A 16,494-nucleotide genomic window follows, 5' to 3' on the forward strand; every position below is an offset into this window, starting at 1 on the left:
AGCATAGAAGATAAAAAAACCCTGTCCCCTACAGAACGCAACCGTGTCTGCCAATACACCAGCTTGTGAGGAGTGTAAATGACGTTTGGGAGTGTATAAAGTTAAAATTGCAGACAGATACTCAGTGGCCAGTCCATGCAGTGCCTCATATGTGAGCATAAGGATTTTAAAATCAACTCAGAACCTGACCGGGAGCCAGTCCAGAGACTTTAGGATTGGTGTAATGTGCTCATTTCTCCTGACTCCAATCAGGATCCTTGCAGCTGAATTTTGCACATATTGCAGTTTGTTAAGCATGTTTTTAGGAACCGCAGCAAGAAGTGCATTGCAATAGTCATAAAACAAAGAACAAAGGCAGACATCCCAAGTCTCCCGGAAGTTCCGGGAGTCTCCCGCATATTGCTAGCGTCTCCCTGATGCCCGCAAATTAGTTCAAATCTCCCGGAATCTAGAGCGAGATAGAACATACTGCACGCAGAGCCGTTGAAAAACTCATATTTAACGGCTCTGACTGCGCGCATAGTCGCGCATGACATCTCCGTGCGCAGAGAGCGAGAGACCTTGCGAGTGTGCCTAACCCTAACCTAGTCAACCCGACACCACCCCCCCCCCCCCCCCCCCCCCCCGGTCAACAATTGGGTCGACTGCCCCCCCGCCGCCAGTCACCAAGATAAACCTCCCTGAAATGACTTCTTGCAGGTTGGGAAGTCTGCAAAGGTATTAATAAGCTTTTCAGTCACAGAGAGGGATAACACAGAGCAGAGTCTAGCAATATTTCTGAGATGAAAAAAGGAGTTCTTAATAGTGTACTGCACATGAGAGACGAAAGACAAACTTGAATCAAATATAACTTTTACATTTTTTTTTTATTTAGCTTGTGAATCCAAAACTGAGCTATCTATGTTTAAAATTAGTGAGCCAGCTTTACGAAGCTGATGAGAGGAGCCAATGAGTAAGACCTCAGTCTTTTCACTATTGAGACAAACATTTTGGGACATCCATATTTTTATGCCAGAAATACAATGTATTAAAAAAGGAACATCCACATTTTGACCAGGCTTATAAATCTGAGTGTCATCTGCATAAAAGTGATAATTAAGCCCAAGTGATCTTAGGAGCAGTCTGAGTGGAAATATGTAAATCCCAAAATTGAACCTTGAGGAACACCCGTACAGACAGAGCCAACCTCAGACCAGAAACCACTCATGCAGACAAACTGTTGACGATCAGAGAGATAAGATCTAAACCAGATTAAAACAGTCTCAGAAACAATAAAGACCTTGTAACCAATCACATCAACGTACAGGGCGAGCTTTAGCATATCATTAACTATGACCGCTCTGAAGCAGAGGAGTCTCAAGAGAAGCCATACTGGTATATTTGTCTGTTGATATAAAACAATATGGTACATTTAGCAATATAGCGGGTAAATTGTGTATATGATGCATATTCCTGAGCACCAAATCGGCATATTAAAATTATTTCTGAAGGATGATCAGCTTTGCCATCAAAGGAATTAAGTATATGTATATATTTTTAAAAACATTAAACTGTCAAAAACAGTTATTTTATTTGTAATAATATTTCACAATATTACTTTTTTTCCTATATGTTTTATCAAATACATGCAGTCTTGGTGAGCACAAAAAGCTTTATACACAGTCCTTTAACAACAATCACAGTCTTGAGCCTTCTTGCTTATTTCACATTTGTGGAATTTTAGCCCATTTTGCAATGCAAATGTGTCCCAATTACACAAATTAGATGAACTTGTTTGCAGGTCAAACCACAGGTTTTCATTTGAATTTAGGTCTATTCATGAGGCAAAAGTGAAAGTGATGTCGAAGTGTGGCGAAATAAGAGGCGAGGGTCTCAACGAAATCTGAACATCATTGATACGATCATTAATCGTCATTGATAATACGAGGTATAATGGTAATGTGTTTTGGCCGGCCACTTGTGATCGGATAATCGAAAATGAGTCATAATACAATAATAAATCATACTAAAATCATCAAAATTACGTATCATAATACGACGTAATAAAAAAAATGTTACAGGGCGTCTCGCTCGATTTCTGGGATATTGTATATAATTTGCGGGCGTCAGGGAGCCGCTATCATTATGCGGTAGACTCCCGACTCATCAGCTCTAAGCCCTAAGCAACTTACACACACATACATTTTACACTACAATACATTTTACCATTAGGAAAGAAGGTTACGAGAGCTGAGAGAAAACGAGTGGGCAACATGGGCAAAATTGTGGTCACTTTCCCATTTTCCCCAAGCCCTACTCTGCAATAAAAGAGTCTACTACACCATTTGCTGGATAACCCACACATTTCACACATCATTCCAGCTGGAAAGAGGCAGCTGCATTTCGGGAATCCCCTGTTGCCCTGAACCTTTTCCACAAACTACAGAGCAGCACACAATGAATCTGAGAGGTGACAGCTAACCACCAACTACAGATGTATCTTTAGGACGAAAACACGAAACAACGCTCTTATCGAGCATATTTAAGAACATCAATATGTATTTGTATGAATATGTTTATTCCGCTGCCCTAACGACCTAGATTTTTGTATCATTATAACAGATGTTCAGGCATACAGAACAAGATGTGATGTTTTTGATTAGGAGTATGTGAGTGACCGAGGGGACTCTGATTTAAAGAGTGAGAGTGCATTGGAGAGCACAGGGATGAGCTTCCTGTGTGCTGCTCCCAACCGTTACTCATCATTTACTCACTGTAGCTTTCTGCATTTCACATTATGGCACACGTGGTTTTGTTCATGCAGATTAAGAATGACTCTCTTCAAGAGACTGACGTAAAGATTCCCGAGGTACACACTATGTTTCGCAATAGCAAAAAGGGTCTTAGTGTATTTTTGGCAAAGCCTCTGAACTGTGACCAATCAGTTTTTTTCGCTCAGAAATCCAAAGGGGTTTGGATGACACATTAAGGAGTCATGTTTAAAATGCAGATTATGTGCCAAAAACTGTGATCGACAAAGAAAGAAAGAAAGAAAGAAAGAAAGAAAGAAAGAAAGAAAGAAAGAAAGAAAGAAAGAAAGAAAGAAAGAAAGAAAGAAAGAAAGAAAGAAAGAAAGAAAGAAAGAAAGAAAGAAAGAAAGAAAGAAAGAAAGACTGTCACAGGTAATCACAGCGTTTATCTCTAAATAGATTCTGGCCATTTCAAGCTCAGTCGCTGTCATCGCAATCAGCGTACAATCAAACTGTCAGAGCCGCCACACGACTGTGAACGACAAAGGAGCTCAAAAACATGACACTTCTGTCACACAGCTCTTTCCTTTATAGCAGTCGCATGGAGAAACATTCAAAAACTGCTTGAAGAAAACCCTCATTGTTCTCTGCCAAAGAGAGAGAGTCACTCCAGCAAAATGAGGCACTGACTTCTTCGCCAGTTTTAGGAAACTGCTCAACAGTTTATCAAAGCAGGAGGTCTGCTTTTTTCCCGACAAACTCGTTTGACTTTCTCCGCAGCTCTTGAAACTCCAACCGCTTCAGCAGATGTGATTCTAGGAAAAGCCAATCACCGGGGAGAGGCATCAAGACCCAGAAACAACCAGCCTTCACATGCTGAAGGCCCCTTAGTAACGGACACTTTTTCACAATCGCCCTCGTGAAAAGTCCGCTCCTGTGTTGAAATGAGAGGGAGGAGGAGAGGGAGTGAGGGGGGAGAGGATTTTTCACGAGAGATGATATTACTGCGCCGAGTCGAAGTGCTCCCAAGCACTTGCTATGGTATTCCGCCATACAATATAGTTATCCATTTTACACGCTTAGAAAAGCGCAACGTTTTATTTTGTGTCACCGTTCTTGGTCGAGTTACACTACTCGTGTAACTGTATTTAAATAGAGAAAACGTGGAGGTGTTTGGTCGCTTCTCTTCTTGGCACGTATTGAATGAACAGGGCTGAGATATGATCTAACAAAGTTTCGCCGCAAGACAGCGATTTAGTGCACGCACTGAGATGAGAGAGGTATGCATCAACTCGTCTTAATTAAGGGAATAACATAGTTTAATGTGAAAAACCAGTAGAGTAACCCTTTAAGCGTTTTAGAATGTCCCATTTGTAGGCTACAGCAGGCGCCGAGGGCCCAAACAAAGTGCGCAATTCTGATTCTGACTACAGTTGAGCAGAAGGCGACACATTCGATTTAAATTAATTAGCCAATTGATCTAATAATAGTGGGCGAAGCAAGCGCATTTCGCAAAATGCTAGTGTACGCACAAATGACTTCCTTTTACACTGAAATGACTTCCTTTTAAACTGAAATGCCTTCCGTTTGCACTGAAAAGTTCACGCTCATCCACATATGAAATCACTCGCATATATACATAGGCCTACAACTAAAGCATGCATCCACGTTTTATTTTGTATGCGCGAGTGTTCTATGGATGTGTATGCGCGCATCGGGTTTATATGTAGGCCTATGTGCGAGTGTTTATAGGTGTATGGAAGTTTATATGTATATGTGAGTGTTTATGTCTGCGTGCAGCGAGTGTATATATTAAAGGTTCTCTAAGAGATCCTGGGTGACGTCACTTCTTGTTGACGTTCGAACTATTGTCAAACAAAACGACGGCTAGCTAGACCCTCCCTCCTCCTCATCCGCGCACTAACCCCCCAAACCCTTCTTGTCGGTCATTGGCTGGAACAGTTTGTTATGTTTCGGGGAGCGGGTCGCCGCAGTTTGTTTTTGTTGCTGTTTGTGGAGCCTGGGCTGTCTACAGAGATCGCGTTTCTTTAAAGTGTGTTCAGGGGACAGGCAGCCAGCGGATAGTGAGGAGATGTTTACTGTATGTGAAAAAAAATGTTTTGGCCTAAAAAACGCGTGACATCGCTTAGAGCACCTTTAAGGATGGCTCGATACCACAATTTTGGCTTCGGTACGATACCAGAACCTAATACCTCGGTATCGATACTAATCGATACCACAGTCGAAAAAAATAAATAAAAAAAGTCTCAATTTAAGTGAATTGAAATTGAAATTAAAAAAAAAACACTGCTTGAAACTCTCCACTACCAAATGTGCAAAGAAAAAGTATCAAAATGTAATAAATAAATAAATTCAGTCAAGGAACATACAGTAGGCAAACTTTTGATTTTGATAATACAATTAAAATAGGTTAATATCTATAATAATAATAATAATAGAATAATGAAATGACATGTTAAACCAGTAGCTGTCATGCATCAACAGAGAATTATCAACATTTATAGCAGCATTTATTCATCTTGGTATGGTTACTGTTTGGTTTGTGTTTGGGATTCATATTATGCATATAATGCACTGCATAAAGTAATGTTAACATGCTAAACATGTATTAGTATATTAAATTATTTAGGTGATTTTATTACTGATTGATCTAGATTAATAAATGCTATAATATTGTTAGGTCAGGTTACCTAATGAATGTTGACATAATTATGTAGCTTAATTGTAATATTAGTAACATTCGTATTACTAGGCTACTCTCTCTCTCGGCTTATTCCTCTATGGGTTGCCACAGCGGCAGTAATATGCCATTCATTTTACTATCACTTTTATAATTTATTCATTCAAATTAAATTAATATGTGTGTTTGAAAGTGCAAAAATTATGAGACCTAAACTGAATTGGTTCTTGTCACGCAAGAAGATTTGAGCTTTCGTGTTTACCGTTTCATATTTAATTGTTAAGCTCTAATGTATGTGCGCTGTTCAGTGTTCAATAAAAGTCTAAATTAAATCAGTTGAATGAATGATGAACTCACCTGTCAATATCTGAACTCTTTGAACAAGTCAGGATGAGCAACTGACAAGTGCTTAGGCAGATTTATGTGTTGCCTCCCATGGCAACACATTATTTAAAGCAACGTTTGCAGAGTGGTGCATTGAGGTCTGTTTCTTTACTTTTCTCATTACTTTTGTAGGCAAAGTAATGCTTTATTTCACTCATACTGCTCTCTCTATTTATTGATTTCGGGCGTGTAGAAATTCGAATGAGCTTCGTTTGATCGATCGTGTTCCTCTGTTGTCACCGTTTGCCGGTGTTACGGATCAACTGGGGATCATGTTAACTGGGGACGCGCGCGTGCACGCAGACAGTTTTACCTGGATTTCCAGCACGTAAGTTTAAAATATTCTAACTGACCCCCCAGCTTGAGTTTTTCAAGGCGACCGTTATTTAGAACCTGTCACTTTAATGTTTCCATGGTGACGCGTCATTTCTTGTCACGTGACACAGCGCAATCACAACACAGAGCTGAATGAGTGATGATCTGCTTTTATGTCTTTTTTCCTTTTCTATTCAAAATATTCACAAATGTATTAGCTACAGCATGAAACACTGATATTCCGATTGTCAAATATGTGCAAGTGGATGTGTTTTGTTGTTTAAACATATTTATAACGATCGCGTTAGTTGAGCTGTATGCACGATGGGCGGCGCCATGTTAGTTTGTTTCACAGTTCAGAGAATCGGACCTGTTGTTTCTCACGAAATACATGAAAGTGGCCGGTGAACTAGGAGAAGAATAGGGTAAAATGTAAAGCTACTTACACAATGTGTATCTGATATGAATAAAACGTTTTGTCTTATTATAATGGAAATGATTATTGTTGCCGTTTCCATAGACATCAGTGTCTATTTTACTAATTCAAAATCACTGTTTTGCTAGTACTTATGTGTATTTAAATGTCTGAAACCTAAAATAAACATTATGTGGTTTAAAATACTCAATAGTTGTGATATATGACAGCATTGAGTGCGTCTGTCTCTGGCTCAGCGCCAGCCAACGCGCGAAAGCACGTTTGAATTTAGCAGTTGATCACGTGATGCACTGACCGTTCTAATCACACCGGTGTGATCGTACGCTCCAGGGACCAGCCAAGACTGATCACACCGGTGTGATCGTACGCTCCAGGGACCAGCCAAGACTGATCACACCGGTGTGATCGTACGCGTCAAAGGGTTAACAGCGACAGATTCATGCCATATTTTACGGATCACCGATTAAAAACGAATATTTTACCAGTTGTATACACGGTATGCGAATAAAGTGCTTTGTTTTTGCAGTGTATGATATTCCTTCGTATTTGACGCATTTTCAAAGAAGTTTAACATACTTTAGTGTCAAGCTCAGAAACCACGCCCATGTTAACAAGGGTCATTCGGTTTCATTGGATGAACAGACTTGTCAGTGCACTTGTGTTGTCATGAGTTCTAATCACAAATAACAACAGATGTAAATTGCAAAGTCATTTACATTTTTTTCAACAAGTTGCATTTATCGATCTGCATAGGGCTTATATAGCCTAATTTTATAATGTAGGCCTATCTATTATTTTTATATAAAAACACTTATCAGCTTATTTTACTCTGATATGATATTTAGATCTCTTTTTTGAACAACCAGCTGTGACGCGTCCGTAGCATTTTACCTGGATATAAAGCAGCAATGCATATAGGGTCATGAAGTTAATTATCTCATGAACTTGTAACATTTTCAAAAAGATTAATTTCTTTGTTTCTTTCAGAACAATTTTGTATTCACTACTGCATCTTCTTAGAAGCATATAATCATTTGATGAACCAAGTGATCAAACCACTCTATCAAGCATTCTTGTAGCTCAAACAGTAGAGTGTTGTGCTTGCAACGCAAAAGCCATGGGTTCGATTCCCAGGGAAAGCAAGAACTGATAAGACTTTAAAATGTGTACCTTGAAATGCAATTTAAGTTGCTCAAACATTGTACATCATGCTCAGTAGCATGAACTTGAATGTTGTGTATCTAATGTCTTGTATTGGACATTTTAGAGAACACTTTGTCTTTAGTGATTTAAGTCCTGTGAAAAACACAAAGTGGCAAGTGCAACCACAAATTGTATTACTGAAATAAGCAGAACATATAGTGATGATGAATTATTACAAATATATAGGCCTACTGATATTCTCTATGGCTAATTTTCACCTACATCACTAACCTCTTAATCATTTGTCACCTCACATGAATAGCATGACCTCGTCCCTCTCTAAAACAATAGGAAATGCTTTATTGTTTACTTTTTTGCTGACCTCTTTAAACAAAAGAAATATGACACAATGGTCTATGAGTTTTATAAATAAAATCTAATGGGTTTGGGCCTCTTTTTATGTAATATATAAATTATGCCAGTTCCCTTAATTTGACTGGTACCATGAAACTCATTAAAGGATTAGTTCACTTTCAAACAATTTTTTGCTGATAATTTACTCACTCAGGAATGTTTTCCTCAAAAACCTTAATTTCTTTTCGACTGAAGAAAGAAAGACATGGATATATTGGATGACATGGGGGTGAGTAAATTATAAGCAAAAATGTTTTTTGAAAGTGAACTAATCCTTGAACATATTCTCTTTACTTGTTATTCATCACATCATGTGCCTTCATTGCTGTCATCTGCTATCTGTTAGGAACAGATTCAAAAAAGGTCTATAAATCAAGTGTCATTATTGTTACTGGTGTCATTGTTGTTAGGCCATAGACTACCACAGCAAATTGATGCAATTAAAGTTAGACAAATCAAAAACGTTGTAGGATAACCAATATCCTGACAGCTGCTCAAGAAAGAAACACTAATATATAAAGAGGAGATGTGAAAATTTCACAATGAAGGGTAATTGTGTGTTAAATTGGTCTTACTATAAACAGGTAATACAACTGTGACATTTATTTTCTAATATAACATGAATATATTAGATGGAGAGCAGTATGAAGGCCAAACTGGCCAATGGGTAAGAAAAATGTATACATATACATTGCAAAACCAGTAACTGTTCTTCATTAGCATGTAACTTATATTCTAACTTATTCTATAGTTTGTTCTTCCTTCCTTAGATTGAATGTTCAAAAGGTGAGACTGTGTGGTCAGACCTCCACAGTTGGCAAATACAGCTGCCCTGCATGCATGCACATTTGCCTATTTTTGTTTTTCTTTTGTTGGTTTCATACCTGTTAGCTAATGAATATGTTAGTTGAACATTCCCCTATATAAATGCTGTGGGTAAATCACTGGATCGGATCCATAAGCTATGGCTTATTAATTTTCACCACTCTTAATGAACATTTATGGAGTGTACTGTATGCTTTATGCTTTAACTCATTCCTCAGCAACATTGAAATACATAAATAATAAATAAATAAATGCTTGACATGTCCCTTTAACCACAGCAGTATTGCTGCTCAATTTAAATTAAGCCACAAATTGGCATCATAACAATAATCTGCGAATACACACGCACTGCAAAGACACAATGTCAATAGCATAATTTATTTAATATATTTACAGTTGTCATCAGATACAAATTTCATTGAAACGAATGTAACAAAATAATGTGGGCGTGGTCTATGGAGCCAGATCAGACTCATTAATAATTCACGCAAAAAATACGATTCACACATGCGTAGACAATTTCACATGCGTGAAACCTAATTCACGTACACACACAAAAAAATTCACGTGCGTGAAAAAAAAATATATTCACAAAAAGCAATTCACATGCGCAAAATAAAATTATATATTCATAAAATAAATTTCACAAATGCAAAACACAATTCGTAGATATACAACTGTGCACAAAAACCTTTGAATCTTTAAAATGTACGAGTGTGTCCTTGAATTTGAATGTGCAAATCGTCATTCACATACGAATCGCCTTGGATGTGTGTGTGTGTATTTTTGAGACTTTCCTGGCAGCGCTTACTCGTAAAACAGAGCAGTCGTACTCTTCAGCCAATCAGATTTAAGCTCATCAATCGACCAATCAGTATCACGTGAGGGCGGGCCTATCTGTATGTTACGTCATCAGCTTTCGACCAGTTCATGGCTGAGCAGAGGTAAGTGCAGTTACTCGTTCATTTCTGTGTTAACTGAAGTTAAAGAAGCTTGAGATCAGTTGATGCAATAGTTTATTAACTGCTGTTCAGTCCACATGTGAACATAAACATTATTTTTAGTATTGATGGATTTTCATGTCCTGTCCACCACACATTCAACTGATGATAATGTATGTAATGACGTGCATATATAGGAGACATGTTTTGTTTTAAGCATCATATATTATGTAGTTTTATTGTTTCAGATTTCCGAGACAGATGATGTATGAAGTTGCAGACAACCAGAACTGTGATCTTACCATTCCTACTGTAAATCTTTGAAAACAGTCATGTTGCAAGCCAACCATTTTGACAGTTGTTTCAACAAGAGGTTGAAAGTGATGCATTGTTACTGTATTCATTTGTCTCCTGCGGACTATATGTACACGCTCTAGGAATACAGCCTTGCTATGCATGCATTATTAAATGTTCTTGTCAGAATGAAAAGATTCAAAGACATAGTTCAATTTGATGTACACGTTTTATTAATTTTAACGTTTCCGAAATTCTTTGGGAATAAAATATATATAAAATGACTTCATCATGATTAATGTTCCTGTTACATATGAAGATCATGAACATTCAGTACAGAGAAATATACATCTCTTCCAGAGTTGTGAGATCCAGTCAGAGTCTACTTTGCTTTTAAAGTATATAAATATAAGTGCAATACATCAAGTGAAAAGTGAACAAATGAATTGTGTTTAATCCAGTCATCAGTAGACCTCTCTGTTAGGACATATCAGATTTTGTCCTGATATTTAAAATAGTAACAACCTATAGTACGAGAGGTGCAGACAGAGGACGTGGGAAATTAAGTGATGGTATTTGAATAGAGTTTACTGAGTAATCTTAGTCGCATAATCTTAATTGCCTCTCTATGATAAGTACCTTTGTCTTATCAGCACAAAATCAGATTTGCCTATTTTACTAAGCAAAGTAAAATTAAAGCTTCACAATATTGTCCTGTGAGACCTTAAGATGACAATAAAAAACCTTATTTAAAAACCAAGATGACAATACAGCACAAAACATAAGGAAATGCATGTTGAATATTGGTAACACTACAATATGGTACAATAACATTACTTAATGTATATTAACTAACCATGAGCAATACATTTGTTGCGGTGTTTGATAATCTTTGTTAACATTAGTTAAAAATATAGCTTTTTATTGTTACTTTACAGTGCATTAACTAATGTTAACAAGATTTTAATTAAGTATTAGTAAATGCTGAAATTAACATTAACAAAAAATAATTAAAGGCTGTTTACGTGCAGTTCATTATTAGTTCATGTTAACTAATGAAACGTTATAGTAAAGTGTTACCAATTAAGACATAAAAACAAAAGTATAAAAGAGAATAAAGAAACAACATGGATTAAGATGTTTGTGACTGCTATCCAGATGTCACACCAAAGGTGAGTAATCCTGAAAAATGCAGGGAAACAAGTGTTAATAATAATTTAACAACATACACAAATAGCAAATAAACACTGGGTGCTCATTAAAAAGGTCTATTCACCATTATAAGAACAATCTGGATGAGGCCAGTGCTGAGAGAGCTAGGGTGGGTATTGACCACAGATGATTGTTTTGCAATCATTAGCGTGATGATTGTAGCTGAGAGCTGTCTAAAATACAACAAAACAAGCATCATCCTTCTTCATTTTTGACACGATATGGGACATCTGATTACAACAACACTTGCTTACATCAGTTAATAGTTCATAAACTATTGCTTCAACTGATCTCTAACTTCAGTTAACACCGAAATGAACGATTAACTGCACTTACCTCTGCTCAGCCATGAACTGGTCGAAAGCTGATGACGTAACATACAGATAGGCCCGCCCTCACGTGATACTGATTGGTCGATTGATGAGCTTAAATCTGATTGGCTGAAGAGTACGACTGCTCTGTTTTACGAGTAAGCGCTGCCAGGAAAGTCTCAAAAATACACACACACACATCCAAGGCGATTCGTACGTGAATGACGATTTGCACATTCAAATTCAAGGACACACTCGTACATTTTAAAGATTCAAAGGTTTTTGTGCACAGTTGTATATCTACGAATTGTGTTTTGCATTTGTGAAATGTATTTTATGAATATATAATTTTATTTTGTGCATGTGAATTGCTTTTTGTGAATATGTTTTTTTTTCACGCACGTGATTTTTTTTGTGTGTGTACGTGAATTAGGTTTCACGCATGTGAAATTGTCTACGCATGTGTGAATCGTATTTTTTGCGTGAATTATTAATGAGTCTGATCTGGCTCCATAGTGGTCTGTGTGTCGCGAAATTAAAGCACATTAAAACTTCCCTTAAAGGCGTCTGAAACACACAGCGGAGCAGCGCAGAGTAAACAACAGAGTCCTAATATGATACAAACATTTAACAATAACGTGGAAAGCTTTTAAATCTGCTAAGTGAAAAATTAGCTGTGACGAATCTGTCACCGTTTAACATCTGCTGGAAATCCAGGTAAAACTGTCTGCGTGCACGCGCACTTCCCCAGTTAACATGATCCCCAGTTGATCCGTAACCATACCTGTCAACACTCCCGTTTTTCCCGGGTTTCTCCCGTTTTTTAGCCCTATCTCCCGGACCCCTCCCGGTTTGTTATTTCTCCCGGGAAACTCCCGTAATTTGCATGGCCCAAACTCCTTTATAAATAATCGGACCAATATGTTTGTCTAATGTTGACCAGTTGCCAGATTGTATTAAATGCATTATATTCACACAATCCACAGACCATTTACAATTTCAACCCGTTTGTCACCTCAACCTGGCAACCTATAACACAGTTGCGCAGTCGCGGAAAGTTTAACCCGAAAGCGAGCCGATAGACATGATGGCAGGTGAAGGTGGTGTCCCCGCAATGAAACTGAAGTACAGTTTGTAACGCGTTGCTTCAGGAAGATTAGGGATAGCTCACAACTGAAGTTATTGCATGCAGAGGCCAGACAGACACACGGAGGCGATTGGCATCTCACAACTCGCACTTTATTCCCAAATCGAACTCGTGTAGCCTAACTGTCAGTCACACGTTCTACCGTCCACATCGTTACTTAATAAACAAAATAAGATAAAAATTAGCATCAAACAAAAATTACCCGCATACATGGGGTGTTCGCATAGACAGTAAAAGAGGTGTTCGAGGCCCATGGCACATACAATACTGCCGACAGTTCAACAGTGAGCGCACAGCTCTTAAAGGGGCCACACCTTATTTCCAGTCGTTACAAGTTGTACAGGTATGTCCGTAACACCTGTTTCCGCATGACCCGCGTCAGTTTAGGTAGCGCACTGCCGCCTAGCGGAGAACTTCGAAACAGCAGCGCATCAAATACCGAATTGAACAAAATTATCATATTGTACCGTTTGGTTTGAAATATATTATATACCGGTATTTTTGCAGTACCGGTATACCGCGCATCCCTATGTATGTGTGAGTGTTTATAGGTGTATATGCATGTAAGTTTATATGTATATGCGAGTATTTATAGGTGTAGGCCTATGCGTGCGTCAGGTTTAAGTTATTCACAAGTTTATATGCATTCATTACTAACATAATATGTATTGGTATGGATTTCATATTAGTGTGCACGTGTAGCCTATTTCATATAGGTATTTTGAACATCCAATAGTATGTATGTATATGCGAGTAATTTATAGGTGTATATATGCACGTGTGTTGTAAGTGAAGTTTGATTTAAATCCTACGTGGCGCCTCATATACGCACGCACATCTCTGAAGGTATGTGCGACGATCCCATCAAAATCTACCGGAGATCATTCAAAGATGAAGGTTTAATCTTACACAACAAGCCGTTTCATAATACTGAGTGTCTCCTACCTTTCTTTTCCGGCGTCGCACAGAAGCTCCCTGAGAGCAGTAAGGTAAAAATCAATCCGAGCTCAGTTGTTCCTGCCATTTCTTATGTTTCAAACCTCTCAGACTTCACTCCATAGTTTGAAGAGCTCTTCTTTCAGGGGGTTTCTAAATGTACAGAGATCTTGCCTTCTCGTTTTCTTGAGAAAACTAGCTCGACTTGGCTTGTAAACTTTGACAGCTCCTCCTCCGCGCACGCGAGCCTCGGCAGTGATAGAGTCGCGCGCTGCTGGACAGAGCCGCGCTCGCGCTCGTGACGTCAGCGGCGGGGAGGATCGTGCGCGTGCAGTTCAGACGGTGTGCTTCAGGTAGAGAGGCTACAGTAGCCTACTTATTTGATCTGAGAGTTTGTGACATTAATTTACACTACCCCTAATTTACTCAACCTCAAGCCATCCTAATATGTCAAGTCAAGTCAAGTCACATTTATTTATATAGCGCTTTTCACAATACAGATTGCATCAAAGCAGCTTCACAGTGATAACATGAAAGTAGTACAACACAGTTCAATAATATTGTTGAATATTAAATATCCCCAACTAAGCAAGCCAAAAGCAAGGCGACAGTGGCAAGGAACCAAAACTCCATCAGATTGGATGGAGAAAAAAACCTTGGGAGAACCCAGGCTAGTCAGGGGCCAGTTCTCCTCTGGCTAACAATCATAGGGTTTTAAAGAAGCTTTACAGTAAGTGCATATCAGAGAGTACCTGGAAAAAATACATTTAGTTAATCATGTAATATTTAGGGGATAACATATCGCCGGCGTTGAGTCGTCTCTTCGCAGGCGTTGAGTCGTCTCTTCACAGGCGTTGGTCTTCTCATCACAGGCGTTGAGGCATCCGAAATCCCCGTGAGAGGCAGGATACCAAACTGGAGCCTACGAAAAATGGCGTTCGTAGGCTCCAGTTTGGTATCCTGCCTCTCACGGGGATTTCGCTGGTGGGAATTTTCTTGACTCAAAGTTGACCTGAGGGCAGAAACGTTTGTGATTGGTTTAATCTGACGGAGCCTACGAACGCCATTTTTCTCGGGACAAGCGTCCCGAGATAACAGCAGAAGGCAGATGGGAAATAATTAGCATAGCTGATGTTCATAATGATTTCCATTACACGGGAGTAGGTGTTAGAAAACCATAATCTCACAACTCTCCGCAACCCAAACTCGCTGGTGGGAATTTTCTTGACTCAAAGTTGACCTGAGGGCAGAAACGTTTGTGATTGGTTTAATCTGACAACCAATCGCAAGAGAGGAGAGAATTGCAGAGGCGGGGCCAGCGCGGGGCCACCATTTCCAATCTCAACCGTCAAAATCACAACGCTGTGCAGGCAAGAGGAATCTCATCATTTCAAAGTAAGTTTTTTTAAAAACAAAAACCTAATATTCTCGAAAATGGAACATTATATATGCACCTATGTGTGATTTTTTTCCCCCTAAAATGTTGCAATGGCTGTTGAAAGCAGTTCTTATGACAAAAATTTAGAAGAACAAGATAACTCAGAAAAACGTCATCTTTTCAGTGTGTGCACATACATGTAAACCTTAAGCGTTAGCTAAGCTAGCTAGTCAAGCTAATCAGGTGAGCTAGAAAACTTGTTTAAGTACATTGCAATTAAAGCTTTACTGTACTCATATTGAAATAATAAATGACTATTTAGGGTGTTGTAGTCTAATTTATAGATTTGGCTTTCCTTCATGACTGTTTAGTCTCATCTGGTCCCAGGGCAGAGACTGTTTCCCGCAATTTTGTCCCAGGGCAGGTGAATTCCTCCTGGTCTCAGAGCAGTAGTTGTATTGTAGGATTTTCCTCATGACTGTTAAGTCTCATCTGGTCCCAGGGCAAAGATGGAATTTTCCTATGGAATGCCAAAGCTGACTTTATTATAAATAAATAAATACATAAATTAATATACGAATACATGTAAAAAAAAAGCCTAAATACATAAATAAATATACAAAGAAATGTAAAAAAGTGCAAATAAATTAGTATTTATACTTTTATTTCCGTATAATATTCCTTATTCCTATGTATAATTGCATTTTTCACACATTTATTTATTTATTTATAAAAGGTGTCACTGTGGCCTCAAAACTTCAGCACGGCTACTCTGAGCTCGATTGCTGATGTCTGAGGTAAAACACGCCCCCCCCATTAGCATAGGGACAAATAAATGTATAAATAAACAAATGTAGAAATAAATTAATGTATAAATAAATAAGAGTATGACAAAATACAATTATACATAAATAAGGAAATAAAAGTATAAATCTATATAAAAAAAATACATTTCTTTATTTATGTATTTTTGCTTTTTTACATTTCTTCATATATTTATTATGTATTGATTTATTTATAATAAAATCAGCTTTGGCATTCCATATGGTTTCCCACAATTTTGTCCCAGGGCAGAGAGTATCTTTCTTACAATTTTGTCCCAGGGCAGGTGAATCCTTCCTGGTCTCAGGGCAGAAGTTGTTTTGTAGGATTTTCTTCATGACTGTTTAGTCTCATCTGGTCCCAGGGCAGAGACCATTATTTTCCACATTTTTGTCCCAGGGCAGGTGAATCCCTCCTGGTCTCAGGGCAGAAGTCCGTCTAATTTATAAATTTGGCTTTTCTTCATGACTGTTTAGTCTCATCTGGTCCCAGGGCAGAGACTGGTT

The 16,494-nt window shown here is 38.3% G+C and overlaps 1 protein-coding gene across 1 annotated transcript in view; it reads right to left on the bottom strand.

The window, feature by feature from the left end:
* LOC130097444 (epidermal growth factor receptor-like) overlaps nucleotides 1-13,974 on the bottom strand; it is a 29,610-nt gene extending 15,636 nt beyond the window's left edge. Inside the window, exon 1 of the mRNA XM_056264293.1 lies at nucleotides 13,798-13,974. Coding sequence (XP_056120268.1) covers nucleotides 13,798-13,876 — 79 coding nt within the window. The 5' untranslated portion in view covers nucleotides 13,877-13,974. The remainder of the gene's footprint in view (nucleotides 1-13,797) is intronic.
* Nucleotides 13,975-16,494: the final 2,520 nt, after the last annotated feature.

Source organism: Rhinichthys klamathensis, unplaced genomic scaffold, assembly GCF_029890125.1.
Source record: "Rhinichthys klamathensis goyatoka isolate OS25496 unplaced genomic scaffold, OSU_Roscu_1.1 h1tg000011l_1, whole genome shotgun sequence".
Classification (NCBI taxonomy): Eukaryota; Metazoa; Chordata; class Actinopteri; order Cypriniformes; family Leuciscidae; genus Rhinichthys; species Rhinichthys klamathensis.